We start from the raw sequence: 25,316 nt of genomic DNA on the forward strand, positions 1-25,316 counted from the left end.
CCCCTCCCTATCATTTCAATCACTTCAAGAATCTCTTCCCCACCTCCCCAACCCCCTCTCTCTTTTCTCACTGTTTGCATCTATTCTTGTTTCAGAACTACATTGCTTTTTAAGTATCTGTTGTTACTTCGGAACAACATTGCCATTGGAGCAGCTGCAGAAGCACCCATTTCCCTTCTCTACAATTGCCAAAAGTATGATACGCATCTTTCCAAAACCTCTCTTAAACCCAATGTTTGTCATGATTTTGCTTGTATTCTCACTTCCATCATCTTCCCTTTCTGTTGATGAAATCCTCACAGAAATGGACCCATTTGAGTTAGAAACTCTCTTTCAAATCATGGAATCCATGTCCTTAGATCGCCAATGGAGGGTCTCCCACCCTAGCCCATGTGATCCAGGCTCTTCCTGGCCAGGCATTGAGTGCAAACCTTCTGAGAACAGCCTTCTCCATGTCTCTAGATTGGATTTTGGAGAAGCACCCAATCCGCCGTGCAAGAGAAGCGCCATCTTCCCCTCCAAAATTTTCCTCCTTCCTTACCTCCAATCAGTGTTCTTCTTCAACTGTTTCACCCACACCAAAACCACCATCTCAATACCACCAACCCTCAATAAAACTTCAGCATTGCTGCAACTCAGCCTTAGGAAGAACCAGGCTTTGGTTGGTCCCATACCACCTCAAATCTCTTCACTCAAGTCCCTCCAAATCCTCACACTTTCTCAAAACCGTCTCTCTGGTCTAATAGCAGAAGAAATCTCCACTCTCTCTTCACTCATTCACCTCGACTTGAGCTACAATTCTCTTACGGGCCCCATCCCAAGTCAGGTTGGAAATATCAAGACTTTGGTAGGCCTGGATATGAGCTATAACTCAATAACAGGCGTTATTCCCTCTGCACTTGGAGAAATTGTCTCCTTGCAGAAGCTGGATTTGAGCTCTAATGCCCTCAGTGGTAGTCTTCCTGAATTGGAGAATCTCACCAACTTGGCTTTCATTGCATTGAGCAACAACCAACTCAAAGGAGGTTTCCCTAAAGGGCTGAGGAATATGCACAGCCTTGAGTATTTTATTATGGACAACAACCCCATGTTCATACCTTTACCTGATGATTTTGGGGAGTTGGTGAGGCTCCAAGAGCTCAGACTTGCAAACTCAGGCTATTCTGGGGCCATACCCGAGTCCTTCGCTCGCCTCTTGAATCTGAGCAGTTTATCTTTGGAGAACAACAGATTGACTGGCAAAATACCTCCTGGTTTAGCAGGGCTTTCACGCATTTACCACATGAACTTGAGCAAGAACTCGTTGGATGGTGTGGTGCCCTTTGATGCTGCCTTCATGAAGAGATTAGGGAGGAATTTGGACTTGAGAGGGAACCCGGGGTTGTGCTTGGACGGTTCGGCAGGTGCCGAGGGTATTCCAGTTGTGATGGGAGTGTGTGGTTGTGGGAAGAATGGGAGCCTCTTGATCAAGAATGGGTCTGTAGTTCTGCCATTGAAGAACTCTGAAGCTTTTCCGTGTGGAGCATCCGGGTTGGTGTTTCTGCTCAGCTTTTGGTTGGTGGTCTATTTGTAAACTACTTATGTATCTCATCCTTGGTCTTCTCCCTTTTTCATCAGTACCATGTTCACTGTGTCGTCTTTATAATCTAAAAGAGAAAAAACCCATAGTTCAGATTACTGCACACACACACACTCTCTCTGTTATGCATCTCTGTGTGAATGGAAGGTCAGTGCAGTACTCCAGCCATGGAACAAATTGATGGTGCAGGAGAAATTGTGCAATTTCTTCTGCTGCTTGCTGTTTTCTGTGTGTTTCTGGCAGAAGGGAGTTCCCCTCCTGCAGAAAGTATTAGACTCTGCAATTTCTAACAGTGGGGAGCTCAGTATTTCTGTATGCTAAGTTGAGTTCTTTAGTTCATTGTTGAAAAAGAGAATCACGTCTATTTGACCAAAAAGATCTTCCTTTATTGGTGGTGGTTTGTGGTACTGATTGGCAGCCAAATACATGTAGCGAGAAACAACGGGAAAAGCGTCCGTCTTCTGCTTTTCCAGCTGATCTTCAGAAAATACCATTCCAAGTACACCACAGAAAGAGCGTGAGTGCATTTTACTTTTTTTTCCCTTTTCCCTAGTATTTTAGCTTGTCTGCTGTAAAAAATGGAACGGTGCATAATAGAGTAGATTTTTGAGTAATTTAAGCTTAAGCTCTCAGCTTACGACTTTTTACATCTAACCTCCCATATTATTCATAATCTCAAATAGCTGCCTGATGACTACGTGGTCACGCTGGTGGTGTCCCATGTTGTTGGCTTGTCCAAGATTGAACGAAATGAACAAACAGAATCGTAACAAAACATTAGTTTTGTTTGTTTCGTTCTTTTTGTTCCAAATCCAACAAATGACCGTTGTTTGATGTGGGGGGGGGGGGACGAACTAAGAAGAAGAATAAACCCTAATCAATGAAAAAAAAAAACTAATCAAGAAGCAGAAACTGTAGTCAAGGAGAGAACTCTAATAAATAAAATCAAACAAAAACCTAATATATGAAAATCAAATAAAAACCCCTAAGCTAAAAAAAACTTTCACATATGAAAACCTAAAATGCTCTAAAAAGAAATTTGATTCAAACTGAAATAAAAGAAGAAAGAAGAAAGACGAAAGAAGAAAGAAAAAAATGAGAAACCTCGCCGGCGGCCTCATTCTTGGCAGCCTCACATCGCCTTGTCGGCCTCACATCGCCTCGACGATGGCCTTGCATCGCCTCACCGACCTTGCATTGCCTCGACGATGGCCTCATCTCCGACATCAGTGACCCCCTGGCTGCAAAGGAGAGAGAGAGAGAGTCAGGGGATCCGGCCCTACCCCTGCATTTTTTTTTAAACGTGCGCATCTTGTTCCTTTTGTAACAGCGGGAAGGGTGTTACAAAAATAACACCTTTTTAAGGATGGCAGCGGACACCGTTTTGAGCGTTTACCGCATCCAACGTTTATTGAAATCATCGCCCCCCATGTTCATTTCATCCCATTTTGGCTGAGGGACAGTGATTCAAAGTACTCGTAACATTATAATTTGAGAAACTGCTTCTTCTACTATGCATACCGCTTGAACAATGCTGATTTTTAATATTTCAGGCTATATTTTGCAAATCAGACCACAGATGTATTAAGCATGATTAGTTTTGTAAAAATTGGCTGTGGGATTATGTTTTTTCACGAAAAATATGTTTTTATAAGCTTAAAATTTTATAAAAAATCAGAGTTGTTGATTTTTGAAGCCTTAGGCTAACATGTTCACATGTTGTGAAATAGAATGATTTAAAAGTTTACTCCTACTAAACAAACCATTTAGATCGTATCTAAAAACTCAGATTTCAAAAAAAAAAAAAGGTCAAAAAAAAAAAATTTTTAACCCTCGTACAAGGGTAAGAGAAATCAACACTTATATTTTTTATCCTTTATTATTGTCCTATTAATTTAAGTAAACTACATACTTTTTTTCCTTTTTTTTCTCTTCAACCCTTCAACTTTCCTATGTTACATATGAAGGAAAGGAGATCGAAACACAAACACGTTTCGACCTTTGTGGTCCCCCACACGACGGGAAGAAGGAGGCCTCTTTCCGACACAGAAAGTTGGGGTTAGGCAGACCCTATCAGTTATACGACCATACCATTTGGGACTCGAACTTGCAATGTCCCAACACAAGGTGACGTGCGACTAACTGCTCCTGCCAAACAAGCAGAGCACCCCACCCTGGTTGGTGGGAAGGAGACGGCCATGCCATGACCTAAAGGCAAAACATGTCATGTTTGTGTCCTCTCCGTCAGATGAGGACCATGTCACATGGATATATGGACACGGACACGGACACGGACACGGACACAGATATACCATTCATGACAAAGATATTCTAAAAGTAAGACATCATATATGTAAAAGTACACTCAAAATACAAACATGTTTGACATGTGTCATACCTTGCTGCATAGTCTGTTCAATTTAGCATCGTGTCCCCTAAAGATGGGACTCAAAATAACGTGTCCTTGTGACATTGTATGGAAGACACTTGTGTTGCATTCTAGTCCATTTATCAGAGGGGTAATGATGACTACCCTCGTGGGTAAGGAACCCTTTTAGTGAAAAAAACGTAATATTTTATTTTTTATTATAGTTTTTCTAGATATTTGACACTCCATGTGATCTACATATTAAAGTTTATTGTAAACTGACCTTTCAAACATGACATCCAACATGTTTTTATGTTAAAAAATTAGGATTCATGAGTTGATCATGAAATTAGGATTCAAGAGTTGCATGGTGGTGAACTACAACTAAGAAACTTGCAGCTAAAACTGGTTACCAATGGATTGAGCTTGTGACTTGGCTTGTGTTTGTGTTTAGTTGAGCCAAATTATCCTGAACGAGACAAGTCAAACACCAGCTGTCTTGTGTAAAGGTAATTTTTATATGTTATTTATACATATAATATATACTTTTTATATGTTATTTATACATATAATATATACTTTTTATATACTACGCTTATTTTTCTTGAGAAAGAGGAAAAGTTCGTTAAAATCATGCAAAAGTAAAATACAACAAAAGAAAGTGAAAGCTACAATAGTTGCCATGAAGGGAAGATACTTCCAACCATACATTGTTGGATATTTTGGATCAGGTTCAACCTAAAGTGACCACTTTATGAAAAACATAAATGGGGAGGGGGTTACGTGAATGTGAATGGTTTACATTCAAATATGGGCATGTGAAGGGTTCACAAGCAATGCCATGCATGTAACCTCCACTTTTAAGTCATGGTGGCTTGATGAGTGCAACCAAGGTACTCTCACTCTCTCAATTCGGTTCAAGGGTCCTTCTCACCTTTCAACCTGACGGCTTGGACTTATCGGGCTGAAGAGAATGCCGAGCACTCACGTCTATGCAAGCTTCACTGGGATCGACTATGGTGGCTTTTTGTATGCTGGTTTTTTGCCAACAGACATACCTCCAATCAGATGTAACCGAGCATCTTCAACAACTACGAATGGATTGATTCTGATTTTGTGTGTCCAAGAAACCTGAAGCCAAATTGGAGGGACTGAACCAAGCATCTTTCCAAAAAAGATATTATATCTCCATTACCCAACTCAACTTTAAATAAAGATGACTTGAAAAGTATGGCCATTAATTGGGGAACCTAATTAGACCAAGATGCAGAAGTATGTTGTCTTCGGTTAGGTTTCCATTTCCAAGGAGCTGGACCAAGGTCGTACGCTTTTTTTGACAGAGAAAGCTGGGGTTAGTCTGACCCCTATCAGTTATAGGGTTCAAACTTGCAACGTCCCAACACTAACTGCTGCTGACAAGCAGAGACTCGGTTGGTTGGACCAAGGTCATGCTTGGCTATGAGGAAGAGAGAGATTTCACTCTCGGCCCACCATTTACCTAAAAAGCACAGTATTAGCAGCACTAATGTCGCTAATTCTCAAACCACCACAATCAACTGGCAGAGACACACCCCATGCCAACTAACAGGAGTAGTTTTCTTCTTCTCTGAGTCACCACTCCACAAGAAATTTCTGAAGAGGGCTGTCACTTTCTTCTCCACTTTGACAAGCATACGATAGACAAACGTGCAGTAAGATGTCCAGCTGGACAAAACTGAAGGGATCTGAGAATTCGATGTGTTCAGATGAAGACTAAAGGAGCATAAAGGTATATACCATAACAGACCTTCTTATGGGAGATTTCTCACTTCTGTTTGGATAGATATGCTAGAGTGAAATCCTCTCCTTTAACAAGAGTTGCTGGCATCTCTCGTACCCCTGAGTAGCCGTTACCTAGCAAAGGGAGATCTACTGATTTTCTCTCTAAGAAGAGAAAATCGGTAATTGACTTCCATGATATTTATCCAAATAAAGTACACTTGAATGTGCCTTATTAAGATAGGCCTCACTACCACGAAGTTCATGCATTAGAGAGAGAGAGAGTGGGCCCACCTCTCTCCTCTGCATGAACCCATGCATAAACATGACCATTCACAGTTATATATGACCAACAAAAACATGTCCAATTTGAATTAGTGTGGAATAAGATAAGGTGCGACATCACTAGGCTTGAAGCTTAGACTCAACTCTATATAGGTTTTCAGGATGTGGCTCAGATCTTGGAGACATCAATACATATGGAGTCCCAGGTAGGTTAGTGATGCTGTAATATCGTGTATTTTCACCCTTAGTTAAATTTAAGATTTTCAAAAATTTGGCTAAGTATAGAAGAAAAATCGTTTGATTATCGATTTTAGGCCGATGCTTTGGAGTCTGGGTTTGGCCCAAGTCTTATTGTCAAGTCCTAGATGAGCCAATCGAAACGTGAGAAAAAGTTTAATTTTTGACTTTTAAATTCATGCAAAATTCAAGCAAAATTTATGTTATTTTCTGGTAAATTTCAGAATTTGATATTCGTGTAATATGTCATTGGATGCGTCTCAGAATTCTGAGCGCAACGATATTTTATTTTTCTTGATTCAGGCTACGGTTGACCCGAAAATCGTATTTTTTAAAAAATTGAGTAGTTTATCGATTTAGATCTAGATTTGAATCGGACCGGATATGATGGATTTGATCCAAATTAATATGGATTTGGACTCTATCCAAGACCCATATTAATCTGGATTTGATCCAACTTAAGACCCATTTGAATTTTTTAGATGGATTTGGATCTTGGATTCAAATCCAGATTCAAACCATGCCCAATAATTTTTTCAACTTTAAATTCATTAGAAACTTTTAAATTGAAGTTAATTAATGTTAAGAAGCCTCCCAAGTTAATTTGATAATTTTTGAAAGCTTCTAGAAATTTATTTATTATTTAATATTAATTAATTAATTAATTAATATAATTTCAAAAATTTAATTTGAAAATTGTTTAGGACTCTAGGTAGAGCCCTTAAACCCAAATAAATTCACTTTAGAAGTGTTCTAGTCTAATAATATAATTTTTGGAAGCTTCTAGGTATTTATTTATTAATAAATAAATAATTAATTAATTCTAAGATTTATTTTTAGAGTGTTTAGGACTCTTTATAGAGCCCTTGTTCATGCCTTAGAATCTTTAAGAACGACTTTTAAAAACACTCAAATTGAAAAAGTCAACACTTGAAAAGTTTCAGCTGGGGCTGCACTCTCTTCTCCAGCCCACCTAGCGCCCTATAAATAGATCAAAAGAAAGAGAAAGAAAAAGGAAAAAAAGAAGAAGAGAGAGAGAAAGAGGGAAAATGAGAGGAAAATAGAGAAAGAATAATAATAAGAAGATGAAGAAGAAGAAAAAAAAGAATAAGAAGAAGAAGAAGAGGGCTTTCTTCTTCGATTATCTATTGTTTTCCACCACTCGATCTATAATAAAGGTATGGGTTTCTCTCTTATCTCGAATGAGAAAAAGAGCATGTATATGATTTCCATGAAAGATTTTTGTAAAACTCTACGAGAAAAGAGTAAATCTGATATTTACTCTAATATGAGTTTTATGTTTCTCTTTTTCGGGGTTTGTTTTGGGAAAAATACATATATCAATGCATGTGTTTGTATATATACCCTATTATGAGCCATGAATCCCTAAATCGGGACAAATTTGCCATGTTCGTAACATATGTAAATCTGGCCCAGATTTAGTGCATAAAAAATCTTGAAAATATCATGCAAAAATCGACATAGGCATGTAGGTTTGAAGGGAAATCTATTTCGCACATGCGTGCCGACATGTACATTTCTGTATAAGCATGTTGTTTGGTTTATAAATCTGAGTTGCTTGTATCAAACCTTACTCATGCATGCATATAATCATAAATGGATGTATACCTGATTTTTTTTCATGCACTTGAAGGTCAGAATTGTTTTTCAGCATCATCACCATACCTTACAATTTTTTTTCTCTGTTGGACTGCCTGACAGCTCGTCGAGTTGGGCTCGACTGGCCAGCCCAGTTCCCCGTCAAGCCCAACTGACTAGCTAAGCAGGGCAGGACTGGCAGATCTGCTAGGCCTTGGCAGACTTGCCAGGCCTTGGCAGACCTGCCCAGGCCCCGTCGAGTGGGTCCTGGCAGGTAAGTCAAAAAACAAAAAAAAAATATTCTGTTTTTGGGTTGCCAGTTCTGTCTAGGTCCAGACCCAGTTGACTAAGCTCGACTGGGCCTGAGCCGAACCCAATTGACTATTCTGTTTTCTAAAAATGCTTTCTTTTTAGAAAAATTTGTGTTAAATAAAATAACAATGCACACCATTCTTTTGTCACTACCTGTCGAGACTTTGGACTAGATAGTAGGCGGATTGCTATGTAATCAAATATGTTAGTTCATGCCTGATGATTATATTTATAAAGCTTGAATATAATTCACTTATGCATACTAATTTTCAGAACTGTTTTCTTGTATTAAATTAGCCTTATACTTGTTGAAGAGTGGAGCTTTTTCACATTGCATGTACTTGACACATTATGATGAATCAAAGTGATATTGCAAGGTTGCTTCTTATGCAGGTACAAGCATTGGTGTGTTGTGGCTGTCAGGCCCAGTTGATGGAGCCAGACCCGAGCCGAATCAGTCGGCTGGGTGTTGGGTTATGTTTTAAAAAAAAACAAAAAAAACAAGGGCAACAATGCATGCCATTCTTTAATCAAATAATATGCAAAAACCAAAATTTGTTGGTGTACGCTCATTGCTTGTACCGTGAAAGTTGATTAAAATTCAGTTATGCATGTGAATTTTTAGATTTACTATCCACATTATGTTCAACCAACCTATACAGTATCAAATATATATATATATATACTATTTGTTTCATGGGGTTAAGTAAATTCCAGATTTGCTTATGCATGTAAGCAAATGAATATTCACATGATTGCACTTGGAAGATCATGCTTAGTTAGAGTGTTATTTGCATAATTGCTTCACGTGCAGGTGCATATATGAAATTGATATATTTTTGCATGTAAATGATTACCTGAGCACATATGAAAGTGAGGTGTTATTGCATGAACCTACGTGCATGGGTGTCCACATGTTTTAATTGAAAAGATTCATGAATGAAAGTATGCATTGGGCTTGGGCATGTGAACACATGCATTCGAATAGTGAATACATGCATTTGAACATTATTATTTCATGCACATCTCTGAATTGACATGCATGATTGTGCTTTAAAAAGCATGTAATATGAAATGAATGCATTGACTTGTTCCTTGTGACCTTTGCATATAAATGCATAGATGATCAAATGGATCATCATGGGTTGTGGAACGCCTTGAGCCGGTGTACTTCTTACTTTACTTGTTTATGCACTGAAAAAATCACATTGACATTATGGTTCTAATTACACTATTCTATTGTTGCCATGGGTGGTAGGCCGTGAAGTGTTGCGCATGTGGATATGCAAGCTTATGTTAATAATTTTGCATGATGAATTGCAAGTAATGAAAATTGACATTAATAACAAGATAAAAAAAAGAACAGTGTAACTTACGATCTCTTGATGGTCCTTCTACGAAAAGGTAATATTGGGTTTAGCGGTTTGGGGGACTGTGAGGATACTAAAACTCCGTGTGCATTGTTGTTGCTCTCTGAACCCGATATTGAGGTTCTTCTCCTAGCTACAGTTTTAATAAGAATCTGCCACTTTGCCTGGGCGCGTTGTGTAGACACAACTATTATTTTGGCATACCGAGAAAAGTAGCACTTGTGGATGGATGGTCTCTGGTGTCCTCGACATTAGATGAGTGGTCTAATGTTTCGAAGGCTGTTTTGGTCGAGGGCTAAGTTTGAAACCCAGTAATAAAATTCAAATTGTGTGTTAAACTACCCTGAAAATCTAACTTGACCTCGAAGATTTTACTCGTTTGAAGTATCTGCGGGCAACAATAATTAAAAAGAGAAAATTAAATTCTGTACATTTAATACGGACATGCATATGAAAAAAAAACTCAGATAAAAGATAATAATTTATTCATGCATATTCTTGCTATGCAATAGAACATGCATATTTACTTGTTCCCCTAATTATGATATATTGGTGAATGCATGATGTTTGTTCCCTAATACGTGTTAAATGTCTTTATTGCCTAAATTGTGGTTCCTGTTGTTTATTAAATTATTTTCTCATACTTATTAATTGTTTCTTATTACATGAATAGTTAATTGAGTTATGAATTTATCATAACTGCATTCCTCTAAAATATTGCATGAATCTTATTTATATTGTTTTTATTTGTTTATTTCATTAAAGGGATTCGTACACATGATTCTTTGGATTCTGACATCCTAATTTTTATGTTTTTTGCAGTCTCAAACGCCTAGTGGGATGACTTGCTTATGAGATGAGCTGCGAGAAGACTACACGACTGCCTGACAGATTTTTTTGGACGGCGTGACTCTTCTTTTTGTTTTAGTTACATTTTATTTGTTTGTCTCAGACTCTATATATTTGAATAAATAAAGTTTGAGTTGGTTTGGTCTGAAAGATGAGTATAAGATCACTTGTGGTGGTAGTTATGTTTAACTGTAAGCTCCTCTAGGTCTCTGGTATTGTTTCCGCACTTGTTTTTTTTAATAAAAAAAATGCACTTTTTAAGAGGTATGAGTTGGGGTCGTTACGTATGCATCTAAAAATTGTTGAAAAGTTGCTAGTTTGATATGCGGTTCTGCGTTGAAGCACGTAGGATGAGGCAAATCCTCACCATCTAGTGAGGCGTAGCATAGCCAAAAAATGATTAGATCGTTTGCAAATTGAATTATAGTGGTGTTTGTTCCATGAAATGAAATGGCCTGAATGAACCCCAATTTGGAGGCTCTGCCAATTAAAGATGCCAAACCCTTGGCAAAGACATTGAATGAGCCTCGACACCATCGTGGGGGTCGCTTGCGTGGCCAGCAGGGTTGTTATGAGGGTGCTGAGATGAAGACACCATATCAAACCTTGCGGCGCACAGGTGTGTCCATAGCTTTTAGAGGTAGGCCATATGCAAGGCAGGGTGATCGTGGGGCCCCGTTCACGGTTTTCCTTCGCTTCGACCAGGGTTCTTCATCATAAAAAAAAAGGAGCAGCCGTGGCGCAGGCCCCTACCTACTTCAAAGAAAATTTCCAACTCATCGTTTACACAAACCACTTGGGCCTCTAGCATTCACTGAATCCAACAGTCACCAAAATTCATATCATTAAAGCATTGAAAAAGAACACCCCAATTCACTGAATCAAAAGCATGCGTGAGATTCACAATTTAAGCATGAATGCTGGGCAGGCCGACCTTCAAATACAGTCCATCGCTTCATTGGCCAGCACAACGCATTCTTGAATTTTCCCTCTTGGGATGAACGCATGTTGGTAACGGTCAGTGACCTTCTAAATGATGGGACGAAGCCTGTTTGCAAACGGCAAGATATTGGTCTGAATCCGTCGATGAACTCGGCACCTAGTTTCTTCCAGATGAGAATGAATTCAAACTTGCAGAACAATTTCAACTGGGCGTGGTTACTATGCAGTTCTAAAAAATACAGCCATTAAATAATCTTTGACGAGGTCCAAAAACCAATTAAAGAAGTCAGTTGGGTAGTCATCGAGACCAGGGCCTTATAATATATATTTTATATATTGCATTTAAGAGTTGATATTTTATGTATATATTTTTTATGCATCTCTCTCTCTCTCTTTATTTATATATATATATATATATATATAGGGTTAATATTTGGTGATTTTGAAGATACAAAATTATATAAAACTATTAAGCTGTAAACCATAAGTTTAAGCTTTATCGGCTCAATCTGACTGCATATTTGCGTTCAGAATGGATCGAACCTTGGATTATTTCGATCCAAAAAATATGATATGATTTAAGTGCATTGTTACCGTTGATTTTGAAGCCTTTAAAAAACATGCTTATGTGTATAGGATTTAATATAGGATTCAAAACTCATTTCCTACTAAACAAAACTTGTAGATCACATTTATAGGATTTAATATACAAAGAAAACTAAAGCCTATGATTTTCAGTTGAATAGTTTCATATAATTTTGTGCCTTCAATAGCACCTAATATATATATATATATATATGTCATCAAGCTCTTCCGAGCCGACTTGAGCCAAACACACTGTTCACACTAGACCTGTTTAAGCTAAATAAGCTGCTCTTGGCTCGGCTCGCCAACTGATCATGAACGAATTCATCACCAGCCGAACCTAGCTAAGTCACGAATTGCTCGGTTCATTTACCAGGCCTACTTGCAGCCAAATTAAAGGGCAGACCTGGCAAGCTGTTAGTGGGGCACAACAAGGTGTTGTCTTGTCTTGCTGCTGCTTATATGTGATATATTACTGCATACTGCATTATTTCTACATTGGTATGAAGTTGTGAAGCCAAATTTCCACAATAAGCATATAAGGGGATGCTGAAGCTTTGCCTCAAAATGGGGCTCTCATTAATGACCCAGTTCTTAAGGGCTTGGTCTAAGCCAATGACAAATTGGGCTCACAGATCATGCAAGTCAGGCCGGCTCTTAACCTTTGTCAGAATGATTCATCGACTTGAAGACATGGGATGTGGGCCGAAAGTTCATTTTCTTTTTGGAAAATGAGATATGAGGACATGGATTTTTTAATTTTTTATTAAATAAAAATTATTTTGACATTTTCATATTTAAAAATACTTTTTATTTGAAATGTTATTAAAATAATAAAAATATATCAAAATATTAAAATAATATTCATATGAATCCATATCTGAATCATCGTGCCGACATGTCGCCCGGGGCACACTGCCAAAATGGCAAGTTCCTGCATCATAGGTCCTAAAAAACAAGTAGAACATTTGTACACAAAAGCTTCAAACCAGCCTGATAACATACAAATGGGTTCGCTTGTCTGGTAGGAGCAGCTAGTGCACGTCACCTTGTGTTGGGAGGTTACAAGTTCGAATCCCAATGGTATTATTGTATAACTGCTAGGGGTCTGCCTAACCCCAGCTTGCTTTTCAAAAAAAAAAAATACAAATGAGTTCCATTAATCTTCTATGTCAATGCAAGTTGTTTTGACCAAATCAGAGTCCACAGATGTGATCTACATCATTCATAGATGGGCATTTAAATTGCCAAAATCTGACTTGTGTGCTGTTTTTTTTTTTGAAAATTAAAAAATCAATGATTGACAAAACATAAAATTTTGCAATTTAAAAATTTATTTTTTCTTAAAAACATTGAGTCTATTCTTATTAAATTAACCATGCTGAATCCATCTATAAGGTCAGATTTGATCAAAACAACTTGTATGGTATGAAGATGGATGATGACATTGGAGATGAGTACAACCAAATTCCATAACTTTGGTGTCAATCAAATGAAACTCAAAAGAATTGAAGAGGGCTTGTGCAAGCGGCGAACCATATGATATAATTCAATGCGGGAGTGTGCTTTGACACAGTTTCTAAGGAGCCAAAGCCTACAAACCCAAGCCAAAGTGAGATGGACTGGCAATCGATCTGTCGGTAGTATGTTTTCCCTATACTTTTTTTGAATTTATAAACCGAAAAAACTGCACTTAATTGGCACGACGACCTGATCGTGCTGGCTCAGCCTGCCATACCTACTATGCATTGGCTTGCGCTGGGGGCGCCACCCATGAGAATCGAACCTTGACTGCTCGTCTAGCAGCCAAGGCCCCACTCCCACTATGTCAATCCTCTTGAGGCTGTTTAATTTCCCCGTACTTGCAAGTGTATCCACTGGAATCTTATGAAAGGCTTTGCAGTAAAACTCCGTTCAAGAAAAACAAAAGGACACGTAATATATAGAGATGTCAATGTGACATTTTATACATAAAGAAATTTGATTCTGCAGATGAAATAGACATGGATTGTATGGGCATTCATTTTTTGTGCTGGCTCATCAATCTTTTGATGGTGGTTCTTTCCATAGTCACAAATATCTTGAGATTTATGAAAATTTTGCGATAATATCACGAGAAATTGCTTGAAAGTTTAAAACGGCAATTTCTCATGAGATTTTCAAAATATTGCGAGATTTATGAAAAAAAACCTAAATACCGTGATTTAAATATGATATTTATGTTTTAAACATCTATTTATTGCCAAAAAATCATGTATTTTTATTTTTAAATATTTTTTATTAATAATTTTTAAAAAAATATTTTTTATAATTTTTAATTTATTTTTTTATTGTCAAGATTTTGCCAAAAATGCAAAATTTATGAAATTCTTTCAATTTCTTGCGAGTTTTTTTGAAAACAAGAAATTGGCTATAAAAATGTTTGTGACTATGGTTCTTTCATCATATTGCTGTAAAAGCAAATGACAAAAATATCACTAGTTGGAAAATTGTGGAAAGATCTGCAGCTGGGTATATATTTCTAGGTATAGGCAGAGGGTACCTCAAGGCCTTTTACTTCTGCCAGGGTGGAGGAGTCTGCCACTGATAGATGGGTTTTGCATCGTTAAAAAAAAAAAAAATCGCTTACTTTTCATGTCACCAAAAAGAGATGATACATACCAACAGGGCTCTGCTTGTTTGGTAGGAGCTGTTAGTTCAGGTCACCATGTGTTAGAACGTTGCAAGTTCAAAAACCAAATGGTATGTTGTATTACTGGTGGGGTTCTGCTTAACCCAGTTTTCCTTTAAAAAAAAAAAGATGATACAATCAACGAGAGCTCTACTTGTCTGGTATGAGCACCTTCTGTTGGGACGATCTTAATGGTATCGTTGTATAAATGGTAGGGGTCAGACTAATCCCAGCTTGCCTTCACAAAAAAAAAAAAAAAGTGCATAAGTTGAAGGATCAAGATTGAATCCTGCTGGCGCAGGGGGGTTGTTGTTGCTCTATCACGAATGAGGCACATAAGGCTGGGTGGTCATGTCTTACCTAGCAAGAAAGCGAGCCCATTAAGTGACCCAGTTCTCAGAAGGGTTTTCTTTGTCATAAAAAAGGATCAAAATCAACCTAAATCAACCTTAATACTTGATCTAGAAGTTTTTATTTGAACTCATAATTAAATTTTTTTTGTTTTGAAGTCTACTTGATCTAGAATTTAAAACCCAAAAACTGAGAAGGGAACAATGACTACACGAGGGGGCACCAATTGCTAGAGGTCTGACTGACAAATATAGCAACTCCCCAGAGGTCTAAGTGGGAAGACAGGCCTCAAATTGCCTTAAAGACAACGTTATTTTTTCTCTACATTTATTAAAGGCTGCACCCCTTAGAGGGCTAACAGGTGGGCCCAGTATGAAGTCTAAGGATCCACATTCGAGCTATTGACTCGATTGGTAAACGAATCCAACAAACCGAAATGAGGTGCTCAAGGTCGGCTAACAAGCTCAAGCTAAACAAGCCGAGTTTGAGCTAGCCCATTTACAAGAAAAGTATTGTTTTAAAGCTGAAAGTATTGGAGTTTGAGTTGGAAGTACATTGTTTTAAAGCTGGAAGCAATAAGAGTTGAAGTTCACCCTTAGGGCATGGGTGTTGGTGACCGAAGATTACGGGTTTTGGCAGGGAACTTGGCCATAAAAAAAATTATAAACACTCATCCCAGCTACCAGATTCCAAATGATTACACGATACCTTGACCAAGTTTTTGCCAAATGCATTAACTTCTATCCCAGATTCTAGTTTCCAAACATGGTTTTAATCTACATCTCACCAACAAAGCGTACCGAGGGTGTACCATGGGTCCACCAACTTGACTTGTTTACTCGTGACAATGAAATCGAATCTTAGTTGGTCTGCAACATCTTACTTTATGACTTGCTTTAGTCAGCCACGTGGGTTGGATATGTCATACATGTTCATTGCATTAATTGATTAGGGGCCAGTATCCCACGTTGATCTTTTTAAATGAGAATGTCAAACGCTTTACTAACTAAAAAATGCATCGAGTTTGAAAATGTGGCATAGCATTCGCTTGATCAATGACGTGTGGTGGTAGCACAACATGCGATAGGCATCATCAATATTAATGTTAGTGCATCGTTGTGTGGTGATATAGACATGGAGCGTTATTCGGTTAAGCAGTATCGGCGGATCAGAGGATGTTGCTTTTAGAGATTTGGTTAAGGACTTCTCAACTTGCTTTCATGCGTAGCGGTTGGACGTACGGGGGTGCATGTGGGTTAAGGCTAATTCTTTCATAAACCACCTTAGATGATTTCAACTAAGTATGGTGACTCGAGGCTAGGCAAGTGAATGCTTAGTCACCGACGAATGAGTCTGAGCGGTGTTCTTTGCTATAATGTTTAATCATTAATTGGTTTCGAGACTGGGGGCTGCAAGATCTTGTTCTTTCAGTTACGAGGTTTTGTTATGTCGTGCTCATGAAACTGCAAGATGTTTCATGGTACGCAAGGCTAAGGTAAAATTTGTGTCTCTTTCAAAAGTGATAGTTGGTATAGGACGGCTATGCACTAAATGACATGAACTACATGAAATGCCTATTTGGAAATGCGTTTGATCAACTTATACTAGGTAGTTACACATACAAGATGGTGCACAAAGCAAATAAAAATGATTCAGTACATGAAAACGTGTTGTTACGCAGCCTTTGGTTATTAGGCAATCCGACTTGAGAAGCTTGACGTATCGTGGGTTTGCGAAGCATTTTATGCTTGTGACAAAACGATAAGTAAGCTTGCAATGGTAAAAAAAACCGTCGCACCTCACTGGCTTATTAAAAAAAAGTAAGCCGCGGTCGACAGAGTGATCAATAAAATTGATTTGTAGAACTTAAAGGAGAAGGGAGATGTAATGAAGGGAAATGTAATGATCTCTGGTCATGTCACAACAAATGGTAGCTAAGGTGCACTAATCATGATGGAAGCTATCTTGACGTCTCCGTATAAACCTGCTTGGCTCGACATGGGTGCTTTGCAAAGTAAGGTCACCTTTTTGAAGTTCCTTTAATACCGGTTTACTTTTGATGATCTCTCAAAGAGGAAGAAAAACTTCAGGCACGTTAAGCTAACCCTTAAAATGAAGTTTTGCCAAACACTTTTTTTCCTCAAAAATTAGTTTTAACAAATTTTTTCTTTCAAAAAGCATTTTCAAAACGCTGTTCGTCAAAAGTGGGTTTGAAAATTTTCACAAACCTGTTTTTATCAAAAGTTGCTTAAGTCGTCCGTCCCTTATCCCTTTCTTCCATTCTTCCTATTGGGAGGATTAAGGGCAATGTAATTGCACACTTTCAACATTGCTGCTGCACCTAATCACCCTCCATCCATGCATCATACTAATTATTATTGAGCCTGATCCACCACCTGATCAGCTTTGACTGCAAGTCTTTTAAACAAAAAGTAACGTCTATTAGGGGGCGTTTGCTTGTCACGGAACAGTGGGTGGATTCCTCTGCCGTAGAAACTGAATCGGACTCTCCATGAAAACCGTTTTTGCGAAAAAGGGAGGTCCAGGTGTAAAATAACACACCCGTCCAGGTATTTTCACGATGCTATGTTTGTTTTGGCATTGAGGGATCCATGAAAATGAATACCAGTAGGTGTGTTTTCGCAAAAAACCCAGATTTTTAGTGACACACAAATGCCCCCTTAGAGTGCTGGACTTTTGGATGAAAAGACAGGAAAACAGTGGGTCTTTATAAGAATCATCAAAGTCTGGTTCATAGTTACCCCAATGGATATGACAAGTGATGTGTGAAGCGAAAGCTAGGGCTAAGCCATGAAGCATGAAGTGAGATACAAATTGTAAAGCTATTATGCAAGCCCAAGAAAAATGAAAAAGAAACGCTATTAAGTACAAGCAAAAGCAAATGAGAAAATGGACACAAGTATAAAACAATATAAAACCAACATGCAAGCTTGTTTTAATTTTTTTTAAATGTGAAATGTAAAAAGTTAGGGCCAAGAAAGTTAAAAGTGACAAGAAGCCTAAGAGAAACATTGAAAAAATGAAAGGGAATAAATTTTGAACATAAGAAGGAAGTGAGCTTCCCATCAACTGGAATCAAATTTCCTATATTTCGAAATAGGAAGCAGATCAGGTCATGTTGAATATGAGCTTTTTTGCTCATGCCGAGATCATGGCCATCCGATTTGCATTTTAAAAAGCTCAAAAGTCAACAAAACCGTGTGACATTCATCCAAAATGCAAACAGACGACCACGATGTCGGCACTAGCAAAAATGCGCATGTTCAGCATGACCTGATCTGCTTCCTATTTATAAAGTGGGTTTCCAAAAGCTTCCCCTCCTTTCAAGAAAGAAAAAAGTTTCTGGCTGTAGAAGCCCATGATAAAATGAACATCCCAATATAGGAAGAAGCTTTTGATAACTATGGTTTGGTGTCATGTTTTAGATGAGAGAGAAGTAAGATATATTTGAAGGGTTTTTAGAGTACAAATGCCTACAATTTGTAGGTTATGAAAAGATATTTATGAAACTTTCTTTAAGAAAAGAGAGTGAAAACATTAGGTGCAGACTATGCACAAATAAGGACCTGATCACCCTCCATCTTGTGGACAGTGCCTGTCAGTTGTGAGGCCCAAGGCCTGATGGAGGGCAATCAGGTGCTTAATGCACAAATATTTGTGCAATCATATTGCACCCCATCCGGACTCGAAAAGGGCTCACATTTGGCAGCTTAACTCAATACGTCGGGTATCACCAAATCCTGACCCGTACCAGAACTGGTGAATCCAGGTTTGGTAATAAAAAAGGGTCTGGTTAATTATTTAGGTCAGACCCTCGTGTCCAATTAGCACATGAAGCTGAGTATGGTTATGAAAGCTCAGACTAGATTCGTGTCCGACCCAAGTCCTAACTAAGAACAGCAATTTTTAACATACAATATAAAACAATTTATGTTTTTCCAGGTCTGGTCTGAGTCTGGTTTACGTTACCCTTACAGGGGCCTGTATATGGTTTCTCATTTAGTAGATCTTCTTGGATCTAGACCCCGTACTAACTGATTAAAGTTGGATCTGAATGTGGACCCACATAGGTTCGGTGAAGTTCCAAGTCATAAACACCTAAAAAAAGTATTCCCCATCTTCATACCTCTCTAATTGTTTTGATCAAATCTCACTTGACAGATGAATTCAGTGTGGTTTGACTAAATAAGAATAGACCTTGAATCTTATTTTTTTTGACAAAAAAAAATATGATTTTGTAAATAAAAAAAGTTTCGTGTTTTGTCGAACATCGATCTTCATTAAATGAATGATGTAGATCACATCAATGGAGTCTGCCAAATAAACAACCCGTCTTAAGCAAGTAACCGTTGTTTAGGTAGGTGGATCGGATCCAAATATGAGTCTGGGTTAGGTACAACCTGAACTGATAACCATGGATTCAGAACACGTGATAGGACATGATCAGATCCAGATATGGACCCAAGTAACATTGAAACAATGGACCACAGAGGTGGCAATGGCATCCCATGTGGTAAGCGGGATCCTGTGCCAAGCAGAAGGCCCAGGTTCGAATCCCTCACCCACATGGGGCTTAAGAGATATCTGGTAGGGGTCTGCCTAACCCCAGCTTTGCCTTTCAAAAAAAAACATTGAAACAATGGATCGGGATCAAAATCGAGTCACAACATTGAACGCATATTTCTTGAACTTTACGCCTTAAGTTGAAAATATCACCTTTTTTTTAATAAAAAATGCAAATCGGTTCACGTTAAACACAATTTTATCTCCAATTAATATTCTATTGCTAAAGTATACTGCTTTTAAAGCTGGATCCAACATATCCAAACCACAAGTTTGGGAACCAACCCAGACTCGGGTATGAGTACATCACTATTCATCGACCCAGTTGGATCTTGGTCCACATGCACTCGAGTCGGCACCCACATCCACTTGAACCTGTAGATTTTACCCGAATGTTGTCAATGTCGATTTTGGACATTATTCAGAGAATCGGCTGATTGGGACTTGAACCAAATTGGTCAATTTTATTTTTTAAGTTCAAAATTCATTAAAGAATAAATCGATTCAACTTTGATTCAGCTCAAACCAGCCGAGTCAGGCTGAATCGAAAATGAAATGCGAGAGCCGAATTGACAAACCTGAGTGTCAACACCACTTCAATTGATGATTTTTTTACTCAATGGGACTACATTATCTTTACCTGCGATATGTTTTAATATAAAAGTAAATTTTTATAAGTATTCTACTTATTTTTTCATTCGGGAGATTAACTTAGGGCAAAAACGAAACATTTAGACTTTGAAAAGTTAACATCATTTAAGAACCGGCGTTTCACTTTTTTAGATGGAAGATTTCAAACCGTTGTTTCACTTTTTTAGATGGAGGACATTTTTGTCTTTTTCTTGAACCATCATTTAATGACGAGAAAGGGTACTTAAGTCTTTGCAACCACACCAGACTCCGATGCTAAGTGATGCTGACACACGAGGATACGAGCCCCACATGCTTATATACACGACACTCATTCAGACCCCCGAACTTAGGGAGGGGGGGCATATAACCTGCTTCGATTAAACTAAAGAGATTTCCATAGACTCGTCTTTTGTTACAGGCTTACCTCGGAGGAGAAGAAAATCACAGACAACACATTATGCTCTGTCTGAGATCAAATATACTGACTGAAAATTCAGAAACATGCTAACAATATATCACACAACAAAACACGATGGATCACTTCCTTTCAAAAAGAAGAAAAAGCAAAATAAAAAATACGATGCACCACCACAACTAACAAACTTAGTGTTGGGTTTCTCTCCTTATTCAATATCGTCGCACTCCAAGCCCTATTCTTTGCAGTCTCTTTCAAGCACGTCACTTGATCTTGTTGAGGACAGTTTCGTATTCGCTGGTCAGCAATTTGTAGACGTCCTTCTCAGCTGAATGATGATTCAGCTGTTCAGAGTTTTGTGGATCAGCGATTTGTGGTTTGGGTTTTGGAGCTGCGTAAGTCGACTTCTTATTCGTTGGATAGCGATTTTTGGTTATCGCTGGAATAACGATTTGTGTTGTCTGTCGAGACAACAATTTGTGAGTATTGCTGGAGATAGCGATTTGTGATTATTGTTGGAATAGCGATTTGTGCTGTCTGTCGAGACAACGATTTGTGAGTATCGCTGAATAGCGATTTGTAGCTTCAGTTGAAAGTCAATTCTTGATATCGTTGCATAGCGATTTATGGTTATCGGTGGAGAGCGATTTGTGCTGTGAGTAGGACAACGATTTGTGAGCATCGCTGGATAGCGATTTGTGGCTTTTACAAGAAGTCAGTTCGTGACATCACCGCATGACGATTTGTGGCCATCGCTGGATAGTGATTTGTGACATTGCAGCATGGTGATTTGTGGGTATTGCTGGAATAGCAATTGGCGCTTTTGGAGCTTTGTAAGTTGTGCAAGACGTGTAGTCTTTTCGCATTTATTGCGGGTCTCATCATCTACTTAAGAGATGAATGAGCGGGAAAACATAGTGTCGTCTGGTGCACGCAGAACATTAGAGAGAGAGTGTGAGAAACACTTTTAGGGCACCAAAAGGGTGCGAGGAGAGCAAGGGTAAGAAGTGCTGCTACACTTCTTTCAGGACAGCTTCGTCAAACTGGTTCTTCAGATCATTCGTTCCTTGCTCTTCAGTGAGGTATATCCTCTTATTCATTTGTTACACCTTGTGTGTTTGTAAAGCTTATGCTTTTGTCCACCTTGTAATCTTTGAAAAAGATAGTGAAAGGTGCCAACCTATCAGTCACTGTGGACGTACTTCAGTTGAGAGAGAACCATATAAATCCTTGTGTGCTTTTGTTTTCGCTGGTTTTGTTTTTATTTCTTCCACTGTTATCATCGCATTGTTTCCATCGATTCACACTTATGGGGAAGTGTAACACCCCAAATTTCAAACTTGCTGACCTTTTCAGAAAAACAGGCAAGAGACTAGAAATATCTCTTTCCTTTAGAGTTTGTTTATGAAATCAGCAGAAGTTTTTTCTTTGATAAATCATAAGGCAAGCTGACAACTTTGGGCACGTTAGCTAAAAGAACCAAAATTGACAAGATTCGGATATCCCAAGGAAAATCCGATACAAACCCATAGCGTCCAGAACGCGAGCTAAGAGCAGGAAGAAGAAGTCTTGAAGCCATCTTGCAATCGCGCCATCGCCCGTAGAGTACCTAATTATCACTTGTACCCATAGAATAAGTTAGTTTCACGAAAAACTAGTAGGTGCACAAGAAAGACTAACAGGAAACAGAATTAAGTACTTTTAATTCAGTAGGCTACGCAGTTTAAAGCAGATATGCAGTTAAACATGTAAGCAATGTAAGCAGGTGAATAGTGCAAATGTGTAAGTACTGCAAACAGTAAGCAGTTCAAAGCAAGTAAGCAGTGCAACTCACAAACGCAACATACGATTCAATTGATCGTAGGCTGTGAACCACCACACAAATAACTTGTTCTCGTTCCTAGAACGAGGTCACAACATCTAATCACCATCAGGACATCATTTGTCGTTCACTACTTCTACCAAACGCATTGTCTTGAACAACCTTAACCTATTCTCATCTCTCAAAATCTTACGCGGCTAACCGTCACCGGTTATGACGCACTAAGGCGTCATACCTTCTCAGAAAAGCTCACCCTTCCGTAGAAGGTCCAAAACATGATCACTAACTCAAATCGCTAACGATCTGATTCTCACACATGAGTCAAGCATGTAATCATGCTAAAACAGAAAGTCGAAACTATGAATTCATAGTTGGCTATCACAAACAATCTCAGAAGATCGTCACAACTCACCATAACTTTTTATGGTAAACAAAAACATAAGATCCACGTCGGATCGTTCGGTCCGAGAGATATACGACCGGACAAGGAATTACCGCTCTAGAGGGTATACCTGATCTTGGACTCTACACTTCCTCACAGGAGTTCACCATCTTTGCAGCTACCCGTTCGTGGACAGTATACATCCTCACAGAGATCTCCCACTCTAGCCGGGTCACCTGATCTGGGAAATGTATAACCTCACAGTGAAACCTTTGGGAGATCAGTTCCTAACAAATGCCATATCCAATGAAAATTATTGCGATACACGCATCCACACAAATGACCGCTCCCAGGGTCGATAGCCACTAATACAAACAACAAGATCAACGCCCGGATCACATGGTCTGGGACATGTATAACCTCATAAGGAATTCCGCCCAAGATGGTATACCTGGTCTTGGACCATACACTTCCTCACAGGAGGTCACCGTCTTTGCGGCTACCCGTTCGGGGACAGTGTACATCCTCACAGAGAATCTACCACTCTAGCTGGGTACCTGGTCTTGATCATACACGCCCTCGCAGATAATCCTTTGGAGATCAGGTGCTCGACAGACACCCCACTCAGTGATGCATGCATCAATAATCGACTGCTCTAAACCATTGACCGCCTCGGGGTCGGTAGCCACAATATGGGCACAAGCATGCATATCAGCAATGTGCATTGTATCACTTCACATAGAAGCATAATATCCTACGCATCGTAGGATATAGCAATTCAGTTGATTCTATGGGCGAAGGGTAACTAACTCTACCCGTCAACCAAACAAAACAACTGAATAAGACAAGCACTCATAACAATGCTCGTAAAACATATAATTACCATAAAATGGCTCAGTCCATGAACACATAATTAAATTAATTGTAAGGCATAAACCATTACATCACAAGCTATTCATAAGCAATCATACGACAACAGTTATATCACAATATGTAAGCAACTTATAAGACAAGCAACCACATCAATCTTAGTTGCCACCAGTTCGTAGATTACGAGTTGTATGCAATCACATCAATCATAAGAGATGCAAGCCAATAAGTGCTACACTACAATAAGCACCAAACAATTCGACCAAGGGATAAAGCAAGTCACATGCTAATATTTAGGAACTGACATAATGCTATTATTATAAGTATTCAACCAGTATGAGAAGCTCCTTATTACACCGCAAAGAACTGCGTAAGCAGTTTAACCAACTAGAGTAATGCCTTGGCAAACGTGCACAACTCAACGAGTAGCATACTGAACTATCGAGCAAGCAAGCGAATTAGTAATGCAAGCGAAGCAGTAGTGCAAGCGAAGCAGTAGTGCAAGCGAATCTCACGACTCAACAACCAGTGTGAACAAACCTTATGTTTCGATAATTACGAACCTGCGGGTACGCGCAGGCAAAACGTAGAACCAACTGAAACTAGTTCGGGCATCTGTTATTCTATGTATTTTCAATAACCCGAATAGCTAGTTGAGTTCGCTCCAAAGGGACGGCTTTAGCCGAGAGAGGATTCCCCAAAGGAGGTTGTGCCATGAACGCATCCAACTTCTGCAGAAGTGTTGAACTAACTAATGTAGCCCCTTTCCCCTAACTCCAATGACTGGGGAGGCCGGATCGTTGCCCGTAAAGTGGTTGTTAACAACCGGTCCATTGGAGTTTGTACCGCTCTGTCCTCTCTCTTGACAGACACAAAGAAGCGAATAGGTACGTTAGGGGTTGCTTAACTAACGACCCATTCTATGCTGTGGTGTTTAAACCACTCGAGCATCTTGCCTGTGAAGGCGAATGTGAGGCCATTAATGTGATTACAACATTTTGCATTTAGCGTTGTTCGAGGTCGCACGACCGTCTCACCCGATCATCGCAGTACTAGACATGTCATGCACGACTACAAGTACTCTAGGATGAAGGGGGTATAGCTCCTCAATAGAAGCCTCAACAGAAGCCTCAACAGAAGTGTTTCACAAAGATGTAAAGTTTATCAACTTTACTCTATCCTTTGAAACAGCAGTACCTTGTGCCAACCTTATGCATGTGATTGTCTCGAATCGCATCCGCTATTGGGGTATCTACATGTCTCACATGACTCGATACCGGCCTCGATAGACGGAATACGAGTTTCTCAACAGAACACCCGCTAAGAAGTTCGCTCGAACCCCCAATTCAGGATCACCCGAGATATGCCAAGAAGGCGAGCAGAACCAGCCAGTCACATCCTTCCAAATGCTTCGATTTGGAGCAATCTTTGATGCTTTTGCGCAGCTCCCTGAAATCTCAAGTCGACTCTGCAGGACTGCACACACGAAGAGCCAAGATCCTTGCGAGGTATCCCTCCCCTTAGACGAAGATGTGTCGCTCGCTCCCGACTGAACTCTTGTCGTAAGAGGGAGTGATAGATGTCTCTTGCATCCTCCACGAGGATGCCTCAAACGCGTATGCAATGAACGGGAACCTGAGCGTCATCTGCAATAGCAAGGCAGTAACAACACATATGCAAAAGCAAGAGCCTAGCGCAAAGCGC

At 39.1% G+C, this 25,316-nt stretch overlaps 1 protein-coding gene across 1 annotated transcript; it reads left to right on the plus strand.

Moving 5' to 3' along the window:
* Positions 1 to 304: 304 nt before the first annotated feature.
* LOC149814603 (uncharacterized) lies at positions 305 to 1,573 on the plus strand. Its single transcript, XM_089990401.1, has one exon. It carries the CDS (start codon positions 305 to 307, stop codon positions 1,571 to 1,573), a length of 1,269 nt encoding a protein of 422 aa, XP_089846527.1.
* Positions 1,574 to 25,316: the final 23,743 nt, after the last annotated feature.

This window comes from Nuphar pumila, chromosome 15 (assembly GCF_984573655.1).
Source record: "Nuphar pumila chromosome 15, dmNupPumi1.hap1.1, whole genome shotgun sequence".
Classification (NCBI taxonomy): Eukaryota; Viridiplantae; Streptophyta; class Magnoliopsida; order Nymphaeales; family Nymphaeaceae; genus Nuphar; species Nuphar pumila.